This window comes from Eutrigla gurnardus (assembly GCF_963514095.1).
Source record: "Eutrigla gurnardus genome assembly, chromosome: 2".
Lineage (NCBI taxonomy): Eukaryota > Metazoa > Chordata > Actinopteri > Perciformes > Triglidae > Eutrigla > Eutrigla gurnardus.
In genome coordinates, this window is record NC_139916.1 from 9176422 (window position 1) to 9190142 (window position 13721).

Consider the following 13721-nt stretch of genomic DNA (forward strand, 5'->3'; position numbering starts at 1 on the left):
ACAATATGGCAAAATGACTTCTGGTCTGCACTTACTGGTGAACGGAAATGAGTCCGTCATTTTGCATTTTCCAGTTCAAAGTCAAGGAAAAACGTTTTTTTTATAGTGAGCTTCTGGTGAGACGCCTGTGGTTAACACAAGTTTAATTCTTGTTATTCTACAACATAAAATAGTCAAGAAATACCCCTTTTCTTGAATTTTTATTTTATAATAATCTATTTACATATTATAAATGTATTTACATTTATACAAATGTATATATATGTGTGTGTGAATTTATACATGTATTATATTATACATTTATAATGTATTTATACACATTATTAATACATTTATATAGGTATAATTTATTTATGATTTCTACAAATCATTATAAATATACATTTATATTTACAATAATTTGCATAAATAAATGACCGCTTTTCACTTTATATCATTGGTTCAAAACGTCTCCGTCGTTTTCTCGACCAATAGCAGCAGGTTGACTTCTTATATGGGGGCGTTTTCATTGCAAGCCCCTCCCACCATCCGCTCCTCCCCCTCCCCCTCCTCACACACACACACACACACACATACGCGCGCGCACGCACACACTCTACACCACCCCCCCTGTGATGCTGCCGACGCCTGCACGGCGTGTCTAGTCGCGGCGGTCTAATCTGAAACCACGCCGGGTGTTATTATGGAGCGGACGGTGCGCTGACGGAGATGCGAAGCTGCGTGGACAAAGGTGATTAATACCTCCGACCTTCTGAACGTTACGAACGTTATGAGCGTTACGAACGTTACAGGCAGTTAGCTGATGGCGCTAACTCTCCTCTCTCTGTACTCGCTGCATCGATATCGTTGCACGTTAGCAAACCCTTTTCTTTCCCCCACATAATCCCATCGTGTCTGTGTTGTGTGTGTGTTTTTTTTTTCAGTTCGGCCTCCCATGAAGTATGATCGGCGATAAAACGCGCAGAGGGAGAGAGAAATCTGAGTCTACATAATCCATCTGGGCATCGGAGGGAGGCGGGAGGGAGGAGGGAGGAGGGGGGCGATGAGGAGCAGGACCGCGATGGCTTCCATGAAAACAGCGTTATTCGTATTCCTGCACTGGGGTGAGTACAGAACCAAAGACCTGCAGGTAGATGGACGTGAGAGCTGGGACAGGTGTTTTTTGGACCAATGAAATGAGTTCCTGGTGGCATCCAGGAAGTCCCCAAGCAAACATATCCCCCCCCCCCCCCCCCCCCCAGTGTGTACTGATACTGATAACGTCATGGCTGTTTTATGGTACTGATAACAACAGAAACAATACTTTATTGTATGTTATGTGACCGCGTTCAGTGCCTTTTGTTTTATTAGCAGAATATGGTAATTTTATGCTTTTATCACTTGTTTTGTCACTTTTTGTGTGTGTACTTCACCAAAAAGATAAGTCTTATCATAAGATTGAAATGGCTATTATGATTAATATTCAAATTAAAGGGACAAAGATGCTTTTATAAATGATTTTGCAGAGGAAGAATAGATAGACTGAGATAATCAAATTCATTCAAGGAGTTTATTTCAGAGTAAAACAATATACAAAATAGGATACACAACCCAAACATGCAGTAAACGATACATACATGCTTTAATACGGGACTTATTTAACTTATTATTTCATTGTGTGACATCACAGTTAACAGGCTTCCTCGTATCGGTCCGGTAGTCTCCCGCGTTGCTCTGCGTCTACTTCAGACAGTAGTGTGCCTCGTCACGAGCCCTGGTGTCCCCCAGCCCTATCAGTCCGAGCCCAATGTTAATTAGGATTTGATCCGCTTAAGCCTCCCACTAGTCTCCCATGTCATTATGTTTGGGCGTGTTGTTATCAGGCTGTGGCTCGCCTGTGAGAAAGCTCCAGTTGTTTTTAAGTACGATGTGCATACACACACACACACACACACACACACACACACACACACACACACACACACTTACGGGCGAGGTGTGCCTACAACGCACCCATCTAGTATTTCTCGTTGTTCAGGTACACGGATCAGCTACAGGTGAGACTTTAGAGGGTGTGTGTGAGCCGTTGCTGATCCTTTGTGCGCTGTCAGTTTGTTGTTTGTGGGTGTTGTGTGTTTGTTGACTGTTATGTCGGGACGATGACATCTTTGATTTCTCTTTTAGCTTCTTTTAGCATTTGGCACAGCTTGTAAGCCTTTTTTTTTTAAGGGTTTCTTACTAATATTCAGCCACTTTTCTATCTGGCCGTCCAACAACTCAATGTCAATATTGTCTTATTTAATTATCCCTAAGTTGTTAATAGAGATGCTGATACTCACTGACGATATGACCGATACAAAGTTAATACAGTTTCTTTGACAAAATCCTTAAAAAATAATCATTTTTGATTTCAAATTTTGGCAGGAAAGAGAGCACTGCTGCTTGGTTTCAGCATACAACCTGAGTTTAGGCATCTGAAATGGTGTAACCATGACTTTTACTGTATAAAACTTCCATAGTTTGTGTTTGGAGCTACGTAAATTACATGTTTGTGAAGTTTATTAATTAGTTAATGGCTCTGCAATGTGTGAATTGACACTCATCTGCAGAGCCAGACTCGATGATGTGTCAGGTTGCTCCTCTCCTCCTCAGCTTCCTTCTTTTAAAAGAGGAATCTACCCCTATCCGTCCCCTTTCCATGAGGAAATGGAAGTGGCATGAGAAGTTTCAGCGCCTCTGGCTGAAAGAGGGTTTCATTATTTAAACAGCTTCGTCTGGGCCTGTAACTATCGGAGGGGTTTCGGGGGGAAGTCGGGCATGAAGCCACCAGCCAGACAATGAGGCTCGAAACCCCCGAGGCTGAATATCTTTACCCACAGCCAGAACACGGAGGGTCTCCCGTCTTATCAGGTTTCTATTAAGTTCATTTTTCTTTTCCCTTTTGACCTGAGTGAAGTCTTTTTGATGGGATTTTCAGTTTTGAGATATTACCTTTTTGTTTGTCATTTTTTGCCGCTTTGAGTGCTGAAAATTAGCATTAGCATTTTTTTTAATGCTGCTTTCAGTGTATTGTTTTTTGCAACGAGCTCACTGCAGCAATGTGAGAGAATAAACTAGTTTTATTCTGTTGTTTTAGTGAACTATTCATTCCATATGAATCCAAAATGCTCATAGTGTGATTTGGAATCCATATCTAAGCTAAGTGTACAGCCTGGTGTGAGCTATGAAGCTCAGTAAGATGAATGTGTTTCATTTATTCAATGTGTCGTATTCAGAGGAAGCTGGAGCACAGCGCTCCAGCCCTATTTAATGTATTGATTCCCTGTTAGCCGGTCATCAGCTCAGGGTATTGATCGTGTATACCAAACACGCTGCGAGGCGAGTCCGTGACGAGTCCATGACCCACAGAACCTGACGTTGTTAATGCCTCCGACCTTTTCCTGCCCGTTCCTCACCATCTTTCTCACACTTCTCTCCATTTGTTCCCCTCGCAGTGCTCCAGCACGCCGCATGCCGCGACGTATCACTTCCTCCTGGGATCCTCTACCGCGTCGCAGGGTTCCCCCTCTCCTTGCCCTGCGCCGTGTCGGGGTACGAGGGCCCGCGCACGCAGGAGTTCGAGTGGTTCCTGTACAGGGACGATTCTGGCGGGAGGCAGATGGGCGTGGTGTCCACCAGGGACCAGGGCTTCCCTTACGCCCCGTTCCAGGCCCGGGTGAAGAACGGGGAGGTGAGGGTGGAGAGGGATTCAGGGGACAAAGTCCGGCTGGTGGTCCAGAGGCTCCGAGCTGAAGACCAGGGGAAGTACGAGTGCTACACGCCCAGCACGGACAGCAACTACCAGGGCAACTACAGCGCCACGGTGCCGGTCAAAGGTAAGAGATAAGAGATCCTTATCGCATCGTTTCTTTGGTTCTCTCATATATAAGAGAAACAGAAGATAGCCAGAGAGGGCCACAGTGTATTATTTAGGTTTTTATAGGACTGCTTGTTGTGTTCAAACATTCAAACATTCTTAATTTGTTAATTGAAAAAGCATATCAAATATTGAGAAACAATCGTTTTGGTATTGTGTTATATCACCAACTTCTAGTCCCGGCATCCTGGCGACCGTAGTCGAGTTGACGTACAGCGGAAACCAGCGTTGCCGTGGGATTTCTGCTGTACATCCGCCAGATGGATGACATTTATTAATCATACCGTGTTCAACTCGGTGCGCGATGACATTGCTCACGTCTAAGCTGTTATTTATACTTGCCATCTGGAGTTTTTCTTTCTTTTCCACGAAGATTCATCTGCTCAAGCCAGCCGCCATATTTAAGCACTTTTCGACCATCCCACAAACTTTATTCATCACCTTCTTTGGGTTCTGGTGATGCTGGGAGAGTTTCTCATGCTGAAGTGTGTTATCTTTAGGATAGTCAGCTAATCTTGCTTTTGGCGGTAAACAGCCTGCAGTCACCCAGCAGCCCTTTGTCATGACTTTGTTCTTAACATAGAAATGTACAAACAGCACACCAGCAATAGAAATTACTTTTTTTTATCCTCCCATCTGGCTCCTGTAGCCTGTTGATGTAATGTGATTGTCTATCTGTGTCTCTTTTTACACCCGCAGTGATCCCCGACACACTCCAGATCAGTTTTACCCGCTCGCTCACCAGCCAGCCGGTGCCGGAGGGGGCCGAATTAACGCTGACGTGCTCAGCCGGCATCCAATCGGAGCAGCTCACCCACCTGTCCATCATGTTCGGGAAGCGTGGCGGCGGCGGCAGCGGCCAGGGGTCCGGGAGCGCCGCGGGTGGAGGGGAGGTCAGCACCGTCCGAGAGATCATCTCCATCGACAAGCTGCTGGGGGTCGTCCCCGGGCGTCTGTACAAGACGCGGTACGACGACGGAGAGATCAGCCTGGAGAAGAGGAACGGGGAGGGCGGACTGGACGTGTACGTGATGAAGATGCGGACGGTGCAGCCGGACGACACCGGATCGTATTTCTGTGAGGCCTCGCAGTGGATTCTGGACCCGGATCGATCGTGGCAGAAGATAGCACAGAGGACGCTGGATATTGGCAACTTGACAGTTCAGCAATTAGGTCAGTGTGACTAAGGATCTGTGCAAGGCAACACGTAGCAAGTACCACCGTCAGACCGCATAAAGCACAATTACATTTATATAGCGAGAAGAAGATGATAAGGTAAAGTTGGCTGCACCCGTTATAGAATAGAAGTAAAACGGTTTGGTTTCTACTTCTTCTTTCTTGGCGGCGTCAGTCGGCCGGGACTTGCAGTGCTGATGAGTACGTTGGACTCTTTCCAGATTTCAGTCTGAATGAAGCTCTGGATGTGTACGCTACTTGCAGCTTAACTGAATGTCTAGCTGGCAGCCTGATTGAGCATTTCACTCACTGGATAGATGGATGGATGGATGGATAGGGGGTTGATTTAACACGTGCTTATCTGGGGTCAGCTTCTCGGCTTTCTGATTAGCTGCTTGCTGGATGGATAGTTACAATGATTTTATGATGATGATATTCACGATATTGATGAATATGTCGACTATGTTCTTGATTTATAAGCTCATCTTTTGGTCTATAAACAAGGAGAGATGCCCATCGCGAGGTGACTTTATCAAGTTGTTGTTTTACTCTCCTCTACTATTTACTGTAATGTAAGACTAGGAAACACATCCGAGTCCATCAACGTTTGACCTACTGTGTGTCAGCTGTCAGACCACCTCCGCTCAGCTCTCGCCGATGGTCCAGCTGGACCTGATGGGGGATCGATAGCTGGCTCTCCGGGAGGCTGAGTAACTGCCTGCCGCCTCGCCACTTTGCTCAATTTAAATTCTAAAGAGCTTGTATAGATCTGACGGAGCGAGTAATCTTTCCTCCCACCTTGGGCCGATGCAGCCCGCAAAGAGGATAGCTATCTTTCTGTCAGACTGACGTGTCTATTACTGTCAGAGCAGCTGTAACGTCTCAGATAGGGAAGTTAACCTGATATACACACATACAGTATGTATTCTTGATATTTAGAAGTGTTTGTATTAATGCTGATGAGAGGCACAAATAACTTCTTACTACTAAGTAACTAATTATCGGAGCTAAAAGTTATTTAGGTCAAATTTCTTCTCTGAAGCTTTGCATCTCATGAGTGCGTGCATTGTTTTGTTTTCCCGACACTCCCCGACGAGCACTATTTAGTTCTGTATTTTCTGGCCCCCGTTGTCTGTCTGACTAATACAATAGTCTGATGCTTCTCCTTTTGTTTACATAAATAATGTGTCCATTATTGTGCAGATCTTTGTTTGGGTTAAATGAGGCTTGGCTCACACAATAGACTAGTGTTAATAATATCTTCCAATTATACCAAATTATTATTATCAGTTCTTACGAAGCCTTTTCAGTTCATTAGACAAAGCTGCATTAGACAAAGCTGCACCCTCTCCTGTTAAGCTTTAAGTGATATAATGATGTAATTTGGACAACTTGCCTCCATTGAGCAATAATAGAAAATGACAAAGTGTTTATTCATTTGGCTGTTTAATATGTAATGTACTGGAGAGGCCACTCTACCCACAGCTCATCGCTTCCCTTTGTAGATTTTTCCCGTCACAGTCTTAAGTGCTAGTTTCTCCACCGCGGGGGATTTCTTCTCACTTCTACTAAGCTTTCTCCCTCTGCCTCTTCCGTTCGCCAGCCGAGTCCCTGAGTATCACGTCCTCGCCTAAGGGGGAAGTGACCCTGCAGGTCGGCTCGCCGCTCATCCTGACTTGTGAGGTGTTGGGGCTGCCGCCTGAAGTCAACTCGGGCCTGCTGGTTCAGTGGATGAAGAGGGGATCAGTCAGCGGAGAGGCAGCCGGGAGCGGGGGAGTGGAGGTACGGTTACTCATTCTGATAACTCATTGATGTATCTCATCGTAGTAGGACACAGTATCGGTGTGTGTGTTTTGCACACCTGCACAGTATAAGTGAGGTAGAAGTCGTATATCTTAACTTTCAAGTATGTGAGTGAATGCATAAGTTCTTATACAACCGCGTCAGCAAAAGGGAAGTGGTGACACATTTGAATAACATTGTAATACATTAGTGTTTGCATCTCAGTCCATTTACAATAATTAGCAAAGCGTGTATGTTTTCATTAGTATGTTGACCATTTTTCTTATTTTGATCACGTGTTTTTTTTATAGTGCAGTATGAGAAGACGAATTAATGATTTGCCTGCAGGCACAGATGGGCAATCCATCCCAGTAGCCATTAAGTCTAATTGATTTTCCGTCAAACTTTACATTACTGTTACTAATTCAGATAGATTTGATGAGTGACACATGGAAGTTGGCTTCCAGACGTCAAAAATGTATAAAATGGGTTTCATGACGTTTTATCGACGTCATCAACCGGGCAAGTTTTAGGAAACAGTCTGCAATGATATAAACTATTCTACCACACTGACACGTTGTATTGACGTTAAGGTGGAGGTGGCCCGCATGAGCCCGGACGGTGTTGTCAGCTGGGGGGACGACCTCAGCCGAGCCAGCGGCGGCTCGATGGAGAAGGTGGCGAAGGGGAGGTACTCTCTGAAGCTGTTCTCGGCCCGGCCGCTAGACTCGGGCGTGTACCGGTGTGCCGTGACTGTTTACGCCGGAAAAAGCAACCCGGGCCCGTCGACTCCTGCAACACTCACCCAGAGGTCAGAGGGCGTCACCATCAACCTCAAGAGCAAAGGTGAGAGACGCTACTCACACAGTCTACACTGATTCCTCTTTCTTCCCACTGTTGATTACATTGGATGCCTGAGGGCCGCTGAATCAGTTTGGTGGAGATGACTTTTAAAAGTATAAATTCATGGAGTCCTCTGATAGTCCAGGGGTCTGGGCTGTGGGCCATTTGTGCCGTGATGAACAAGATTTCTGATGCCTGCTGTCTCAGCTTTTTGAAACTGTTTTATGGCTCCTAGTAGATCCAGAAAACATTCTATTTTCTACGAAATGGCTTTTCTGAAAATGGAACATGAGGGATAAATAACACGTTAGTAGTTTTCCAGTGCTCGATGGTAATCTGCCAAAACTGACTGTGGTTTGGTTCTCTTCATATTCACTAAAAATGCTGTCTAACCGTTCAGGTTTCTTCTTGAACTGACAGTCACATATGTTCGGTTTACCCTCATACACGTTTATTTCAATGTACCGCTTCCCCTCCACAGATGTGCTGGTTGCAGCTGTGGCTCGGCTCCCTCGGGGCCCCCTTTTAAAAAGAGGGAGCACCATCACTCTTATCTGTAACGCCACCGTGACGACCACGGGCCCCGCCCAGGCACAGGTGCAGTGGCTACGGTGGCCGATCCCCGAACCGGTTATCAAGAAGGAGCAGAGCCCAGGGTCTGATTTTACTCTCCCAGACCCCCCTGTGGAGGACGAACCCAGACTGGTAGCCGCCCTCATGTATGACGGCGTGGCAAAGATCTACGCCAACGGCAGCGAGGTCAGCGTCGACCGCCTGTCGGCCGTCAGCTTCCGACTGAGGGTCCACGGAGCGACGGTGGATGACCAGGGCATGTACGCGTGTCATGCTCAGGCTTGGAGTCAGGACCCCCATGGAGGCTGGTACAACACAGGGGCCAAAGCAGAGTCGAATGCAGTGACTGTTTACCTGTATGCCAGAGGTAAGAGACCCCAGTCTGTTTGTTTTAGAAGCATGGAGGAACGTAACGGATAACAAGCAGTTCATATACTGAATCTGAGAGCATCTTATATACACACAAACACACACACACACACACACACACACACACACACACACACACTGCAAGCTGTAACTGAGCCGCTCCACTGGAGCAATTCAGGGTAAATCTTCCCAGATTTTGTCCTGGTGGTGAATCGAACATGGTGATCAAAATGTTGTACAATTTAGAGGTATTTGTACTTAACTTAAGTATTTGAAAAGTAAATATTGTATTTTTCAATTCACTACATTTATTCAAGAGCTGTAGTTATTAGTTACTTTTCAAATTTAAGATTTTTCATAGAAAACATCTAATATATGAGTTTATAAAACATGATTAATTTTTACAGATTAAACGTCCAAAAGTATTTGAAGGGTTCCTCTAAATGTATCTTAAAGACATGTAATTCAGGGAATAAACTTCACTTCTTCCTGTCCCCTGTAGCAGTAATTTAATTTTGTGGAACTAAAAGGACCATTTTCTCCTTTTTTCAAACATTGCTTGCAAGTTTCATTAGTTATTGATCTGATCATTTTCTAAATGATCATTTTAATTAATAAAAACAACAATTCATTACATTTGTTTGTAAAATGACTGAAACAATTAATCAATTATCAAAAAGGTTGCTGATTAATTGACATTCAATCGATTGACTGACTAATTGTTGATCCTGTTTTTTGGTGAGTCACTATATATTGGCATTTAAAAGGAAAGTGTGTGGCTGAAACATCCTGAACGTGTGGTCGACTTGTGTCTTTATGCATTTTAATCCCATCCAGTTACAGTCCGAATATCCAGAATGGGTCTAAAATATTTGCAGAACATTTGCCAGAAGCACGCACGTAATCATCTTTACACTAATCGCTGGCGCTGGTCGCAGAGTTAGCTGTTGACCTTCTCTCTGTTCTACATGGGTACTAGATGGAGTTTCTGGCACTCGATGATTGAATCACCAGAGCAAACTGTGCTTTTCAGTTTATCCAGCAGGACGCTCCATTAACTGGCTTTTCACCAATATGTGTGCTGGCTGAATGTTCAAAGCACTCGATACAAAGCATATCTGTATTGTTTTGGACCAAACAAATCAATTTTATTCCCAAATGAGACCTTTTTTCCCTATTTTATTGTACAATAAAACACAAAACATTTTTTTTTTCCATCTGAAAATCTATTCCAACTGTATTATCTCCCCCCCAGCTGCTGACCTCCTCCTCATCCCTTTGGTCGTCGGAGTGTCCTCTGCCTTGTTTGTGGGCATCGTCATCATCGCCACGGTAACTTGTTGCTTCATGAAGCGGCTGGCGAGGCAGCGCAGGCAAAAATAGCCATCTGCTGTCTACGAAGAGTCTGTCTGAAATCTGAATGTTCGCGGAGAGGCACAAAATAAGGTGATGCACAGGACTAATTAATGAAATAACTCAAATTAAGTGAAAACTGACTGACCCTGTGAGATGTTTTTTCTGTGTTTGACCTACCTGTTTAACAATCAATGCCAAAAGATTCTGTTTTATATTCTCTTGTATTTTTATATCCAAACCTTCTCTGAACATAGTTTAGTGATTTCTGCGTCACACACCCTTCGGTGTATTAATTTAGATTTTTGAAGCCACAATCCGGCGACTCCTCCGGGGCAATGAATTTTCTATTAGCTAACCAAACTTTTTAATGATCCTTTCTGAGCCTCAAAGTTGTTCAAATGGGAAGATTTTTTTTATTATGAAGGTTCTGCAGATTTATTTTGAGTCTCTCAGTGAGGAATCTTGTAGAAACTGTAAATCTATCGTTTCTACAGAAAAGCCAAGCAAACTGCAACTTCAGAAGTTTACAGTATAAAAGGTACCAAATGGATCTCAGCCGGTGATGGTTCTATTTTCACACGAGTATTCTTTGTTTTCACAAATCGTTGATACTGTTCCAGTTTTCCTTCCCTCAAACTGCATGTTTCTTCTTCCCCTCCCCCCCCCCCCAAAAAATGTCTAAATGTCTGTGCATTGGTTAAGCCTCGAGCACTGCCACTGACAGTCACATGAATGCTGATGGGAGCAGTTCAGCCTCCAGAAACTTAATATGAGCAGGGAAGCTTCCACCGCCTGCAGCCCGGCACCACTTTGCATGTAAACAAAGTCTCCGTCTGTTACTTAATAAGGAAGGCGCTGGCTCCGATGCCAAGACCACTTGAGGATCAATTCTAAACACAGGCATTCCTCGCCTGTGACGCTTCATGCTGAAGTTGGTTTTCTATACGGACTTGTATAGATTTGACGAGGAGGAATGGAAGAGATGCACTGAGCTAAAGTATGTAAATATTGTATGGAGTTTAAGCTGTTTTATTTTTCTTAATGTGAGTAAGACTACGATGTCTTTGGCACCTGTGTTTAACATTCTGCTGCGGTCTGCTCTTTTGAAGCACTTGGACACAAACGGCACCGGGACCAAATCCCCTCCGGATTCCTTCTTTTACTCGATTCTCTTCCAGCTGAAAAGTCACTTCTTTGTTGTACTTGAGTGAATACTGTCAGGGTTTTTTTTCTCTTCTTTTTGTGCGGTTTCTTTGTGAAAGAGACAAACAATACTGCGAAAAAATAATTCCACATTTGTTAGCCCGAGTAACAGAAACAACGTTGTTTCTCGTCCCCGAGGTGAAAAATCCCAGCAGTCATATGACCTGATAGTTTAGTGAAGTCTCACTATAGTCGTCATCGTAGTCATCATGTGGTTCAGGCCACACATTTCTGCAGCAAACCTATTATGACTATAACCCCCGCTGCTAGCCCACAGAAATCTGTTGGACAGATTTACACTTGATGAGTGAAATCCATCCTCCTCTTCCTGTGCAAAGTAACACTTAAGAAAAGTCTGCTTCATGCGAGCGCGCCCGCATCGTTCGAGGCATGTTTGTGGAAAAAGAGGAAGAAAGTCACATTTGTTGTTCTCCAGCTTGTGGCTCTCGTGAAATGATTTCAGTTTGGTTTCTTTTCCCTGCTTTTCCTACATTTGCTCACTCAGAGCCGTACTTGGCGGCCTCAGTCCGCCTTTTGCTGTCTGTCTCCTGGTGAGTTTTCGATTGTGAGAGTCCCTCTAAATCCACCCGTCCTCCTCAACCTGTGCGCTCTAAACCTCCCCCCGATTATAAATGTCGTTTCACGAACATTAGGGAATAAAAATCACAGCTCTGCTTGCTTCCTGAGCCACTTTGTTCCAGATCAACTACTCAAAGCTGATTTGTTCCCCCACATACCCACCCACCACATGATTACACACACATACAGAGGCAGACGCTCGTGCACACACACGGCTGCAGCAGCAGCAGCAGCACAGTGCTGGCTGGCTGGAATTTCAGATGAAAGTAAGTATCTGCATGTTCATCTCTAATCCGAGCTGCAGGTTTTATCGTGCTACACCAACCCCTCCCTTCTCTGTGTGCTACACTCAATGTGGCTCGCTTTTCGATTAATTTCTTCTCTGAGGAAAAACAGCCAGCATTAAAAAAAAAAAAACTGTTGCACATAGCATGTGAAGTGTTAAAGCTGCTGTCTAAGTTGTGTTTTTGTTTGTTATGTTTTTGTTTTTGGACTGTTTACTCATGCTTTAATACCACTGTTCCCTGAATGCATCTTGCTGCCATAAATATAAAAAAGGCGGGTTATTGCTCAGTTTTGTTTCTTATGGTGCTTTTGGCGAACCTGCCAGTTGATAAACCAATAAACCACTCCGGAGTTATAACATCATCGTGGTTTTATTTATTCTGTTTTTATTTTCTACTGCATGGAAGAAAATAATTGTGTAAGTGTTCATGTGCTACTTGAGAATACATCCCATCATGTAGGGAAAAGTCAAAACATATCTTGTGGTTGCTGCAGTTTCCAAGTCGGGACGGAGCAGAGGTTTGGATTTCAGCTAAGGGACACTCAGCACTTTGTGATGCAGTTTTAGAGGTAACAGGCAGATTATTTGCCTTATATTTTGATTAAATAAGATAATGCAATCCACATTGTAGTACAATAATTTAGTTCTCAACATATTTTACAAAATCATCATGAAATAAAAGGAAAAACAACATCTCATCCAGGAAAAAAACCCCACAGGATTAAACTGCACTTTCACTCAGAGACTGGACTCTCCTCTCATCCAAGAGGCTTCTTCACTTCTAACTGACTATTGGGGAGTTCAGGTATTTAACCCAATACTGTGAGTGTCATGTGACTCCCGGAGCCACCTGGCTCTTTAATTGAAAATTCTGCTTTAATAAAAGGACTTTAAGTGTTTCATTTCTGGAAATCACCATTCCCCTCATTGTATTCATGCAGCTATTTTGAATTGGATCAGCATTATGGCTCAATAACGACTAACAGAGAATAATGTAATGGTAATAATGGCTAAAACAAAAACATGACAGTCCCTTTCATGTACAAGTCAAAAGCTTGACATACAAATAAAATACAAAAAAAATACAAAAAAAAGTATGATTTTATTTTGAAGTATAAAATTTGACAAATTATCTCAAACACAAATATATGAAAACGCTGCTGACTCCACAACCTGTCCTGCTGTTCCTCTCTGAGCGGCCGTGGTATTACAGTATATCAGTTTACAGAGCATTACATCACTAATGCAAACACTGTACCAATGTTAATCCTCTCCTTCCTGTATGACTTCAGAGGGACGTGGCAAACAGAGGCTTTGTGACAGACTGATAAGATGCTGCACTGCCCGGTTGGTTGACATACCTGCTTTCCAACCAATCCCTGCCAGCTGAGTGTCAAACCGAGGCAGGATTAAACATGCAACACACACACACACACACACACACACACTGCAGGCCAAGTGCCCTCGCTGTGACGAAGCCTGTTCCAGGTTGTCACTGATTTCACCTCTTCTGTGAAATCTGTGTGTCTAGCTTTTCTATAAATATAGCAGAAATAAAAAATGCAGTAACAGTAAGTTTTATTTCCGAGTCCTAAGTTCCTGAGGTTTTACTTAATTACACCAAAATACATTTAATAATTCAAAGAATTGGATCCTCCT

General features: G+C 43.8%; 1 protein-coding gene across 1 annotated transcript; it reads left to right on the forward strand.

Moving 5' to 3' along the window:
* The first annotated feature begins 586 nt into the window (after window positions 1-586).
* On the forward strand, window positions 587-10658 carry igsf8 (immunoglobulin superfamily, member 8). Its single transcript, XM_084022563.1, has 8 exons — window positions 587-730; window positions 924-1103; window positions 3474-3854; window positions 4595-5068; window positions 6675-6853; window positions 7447-7699; window positions 8178-8636; window positions 9894-10658. The coding sequence occupies exons 2-8, from the start codon at window positions 1043-1045 to the stop codon at window positions 10019-10021; spliced, it is 1935 nt and encodes a 644-aa protein (XP_083878689.1). The 5' UTR covers window positions 587-730; window positions 924-1042; the 3' UTR covers window positions 10022-10658.
* The last annotated feature ends 3063 nt before the right edge of the window (window positions 10659-13721 follow it).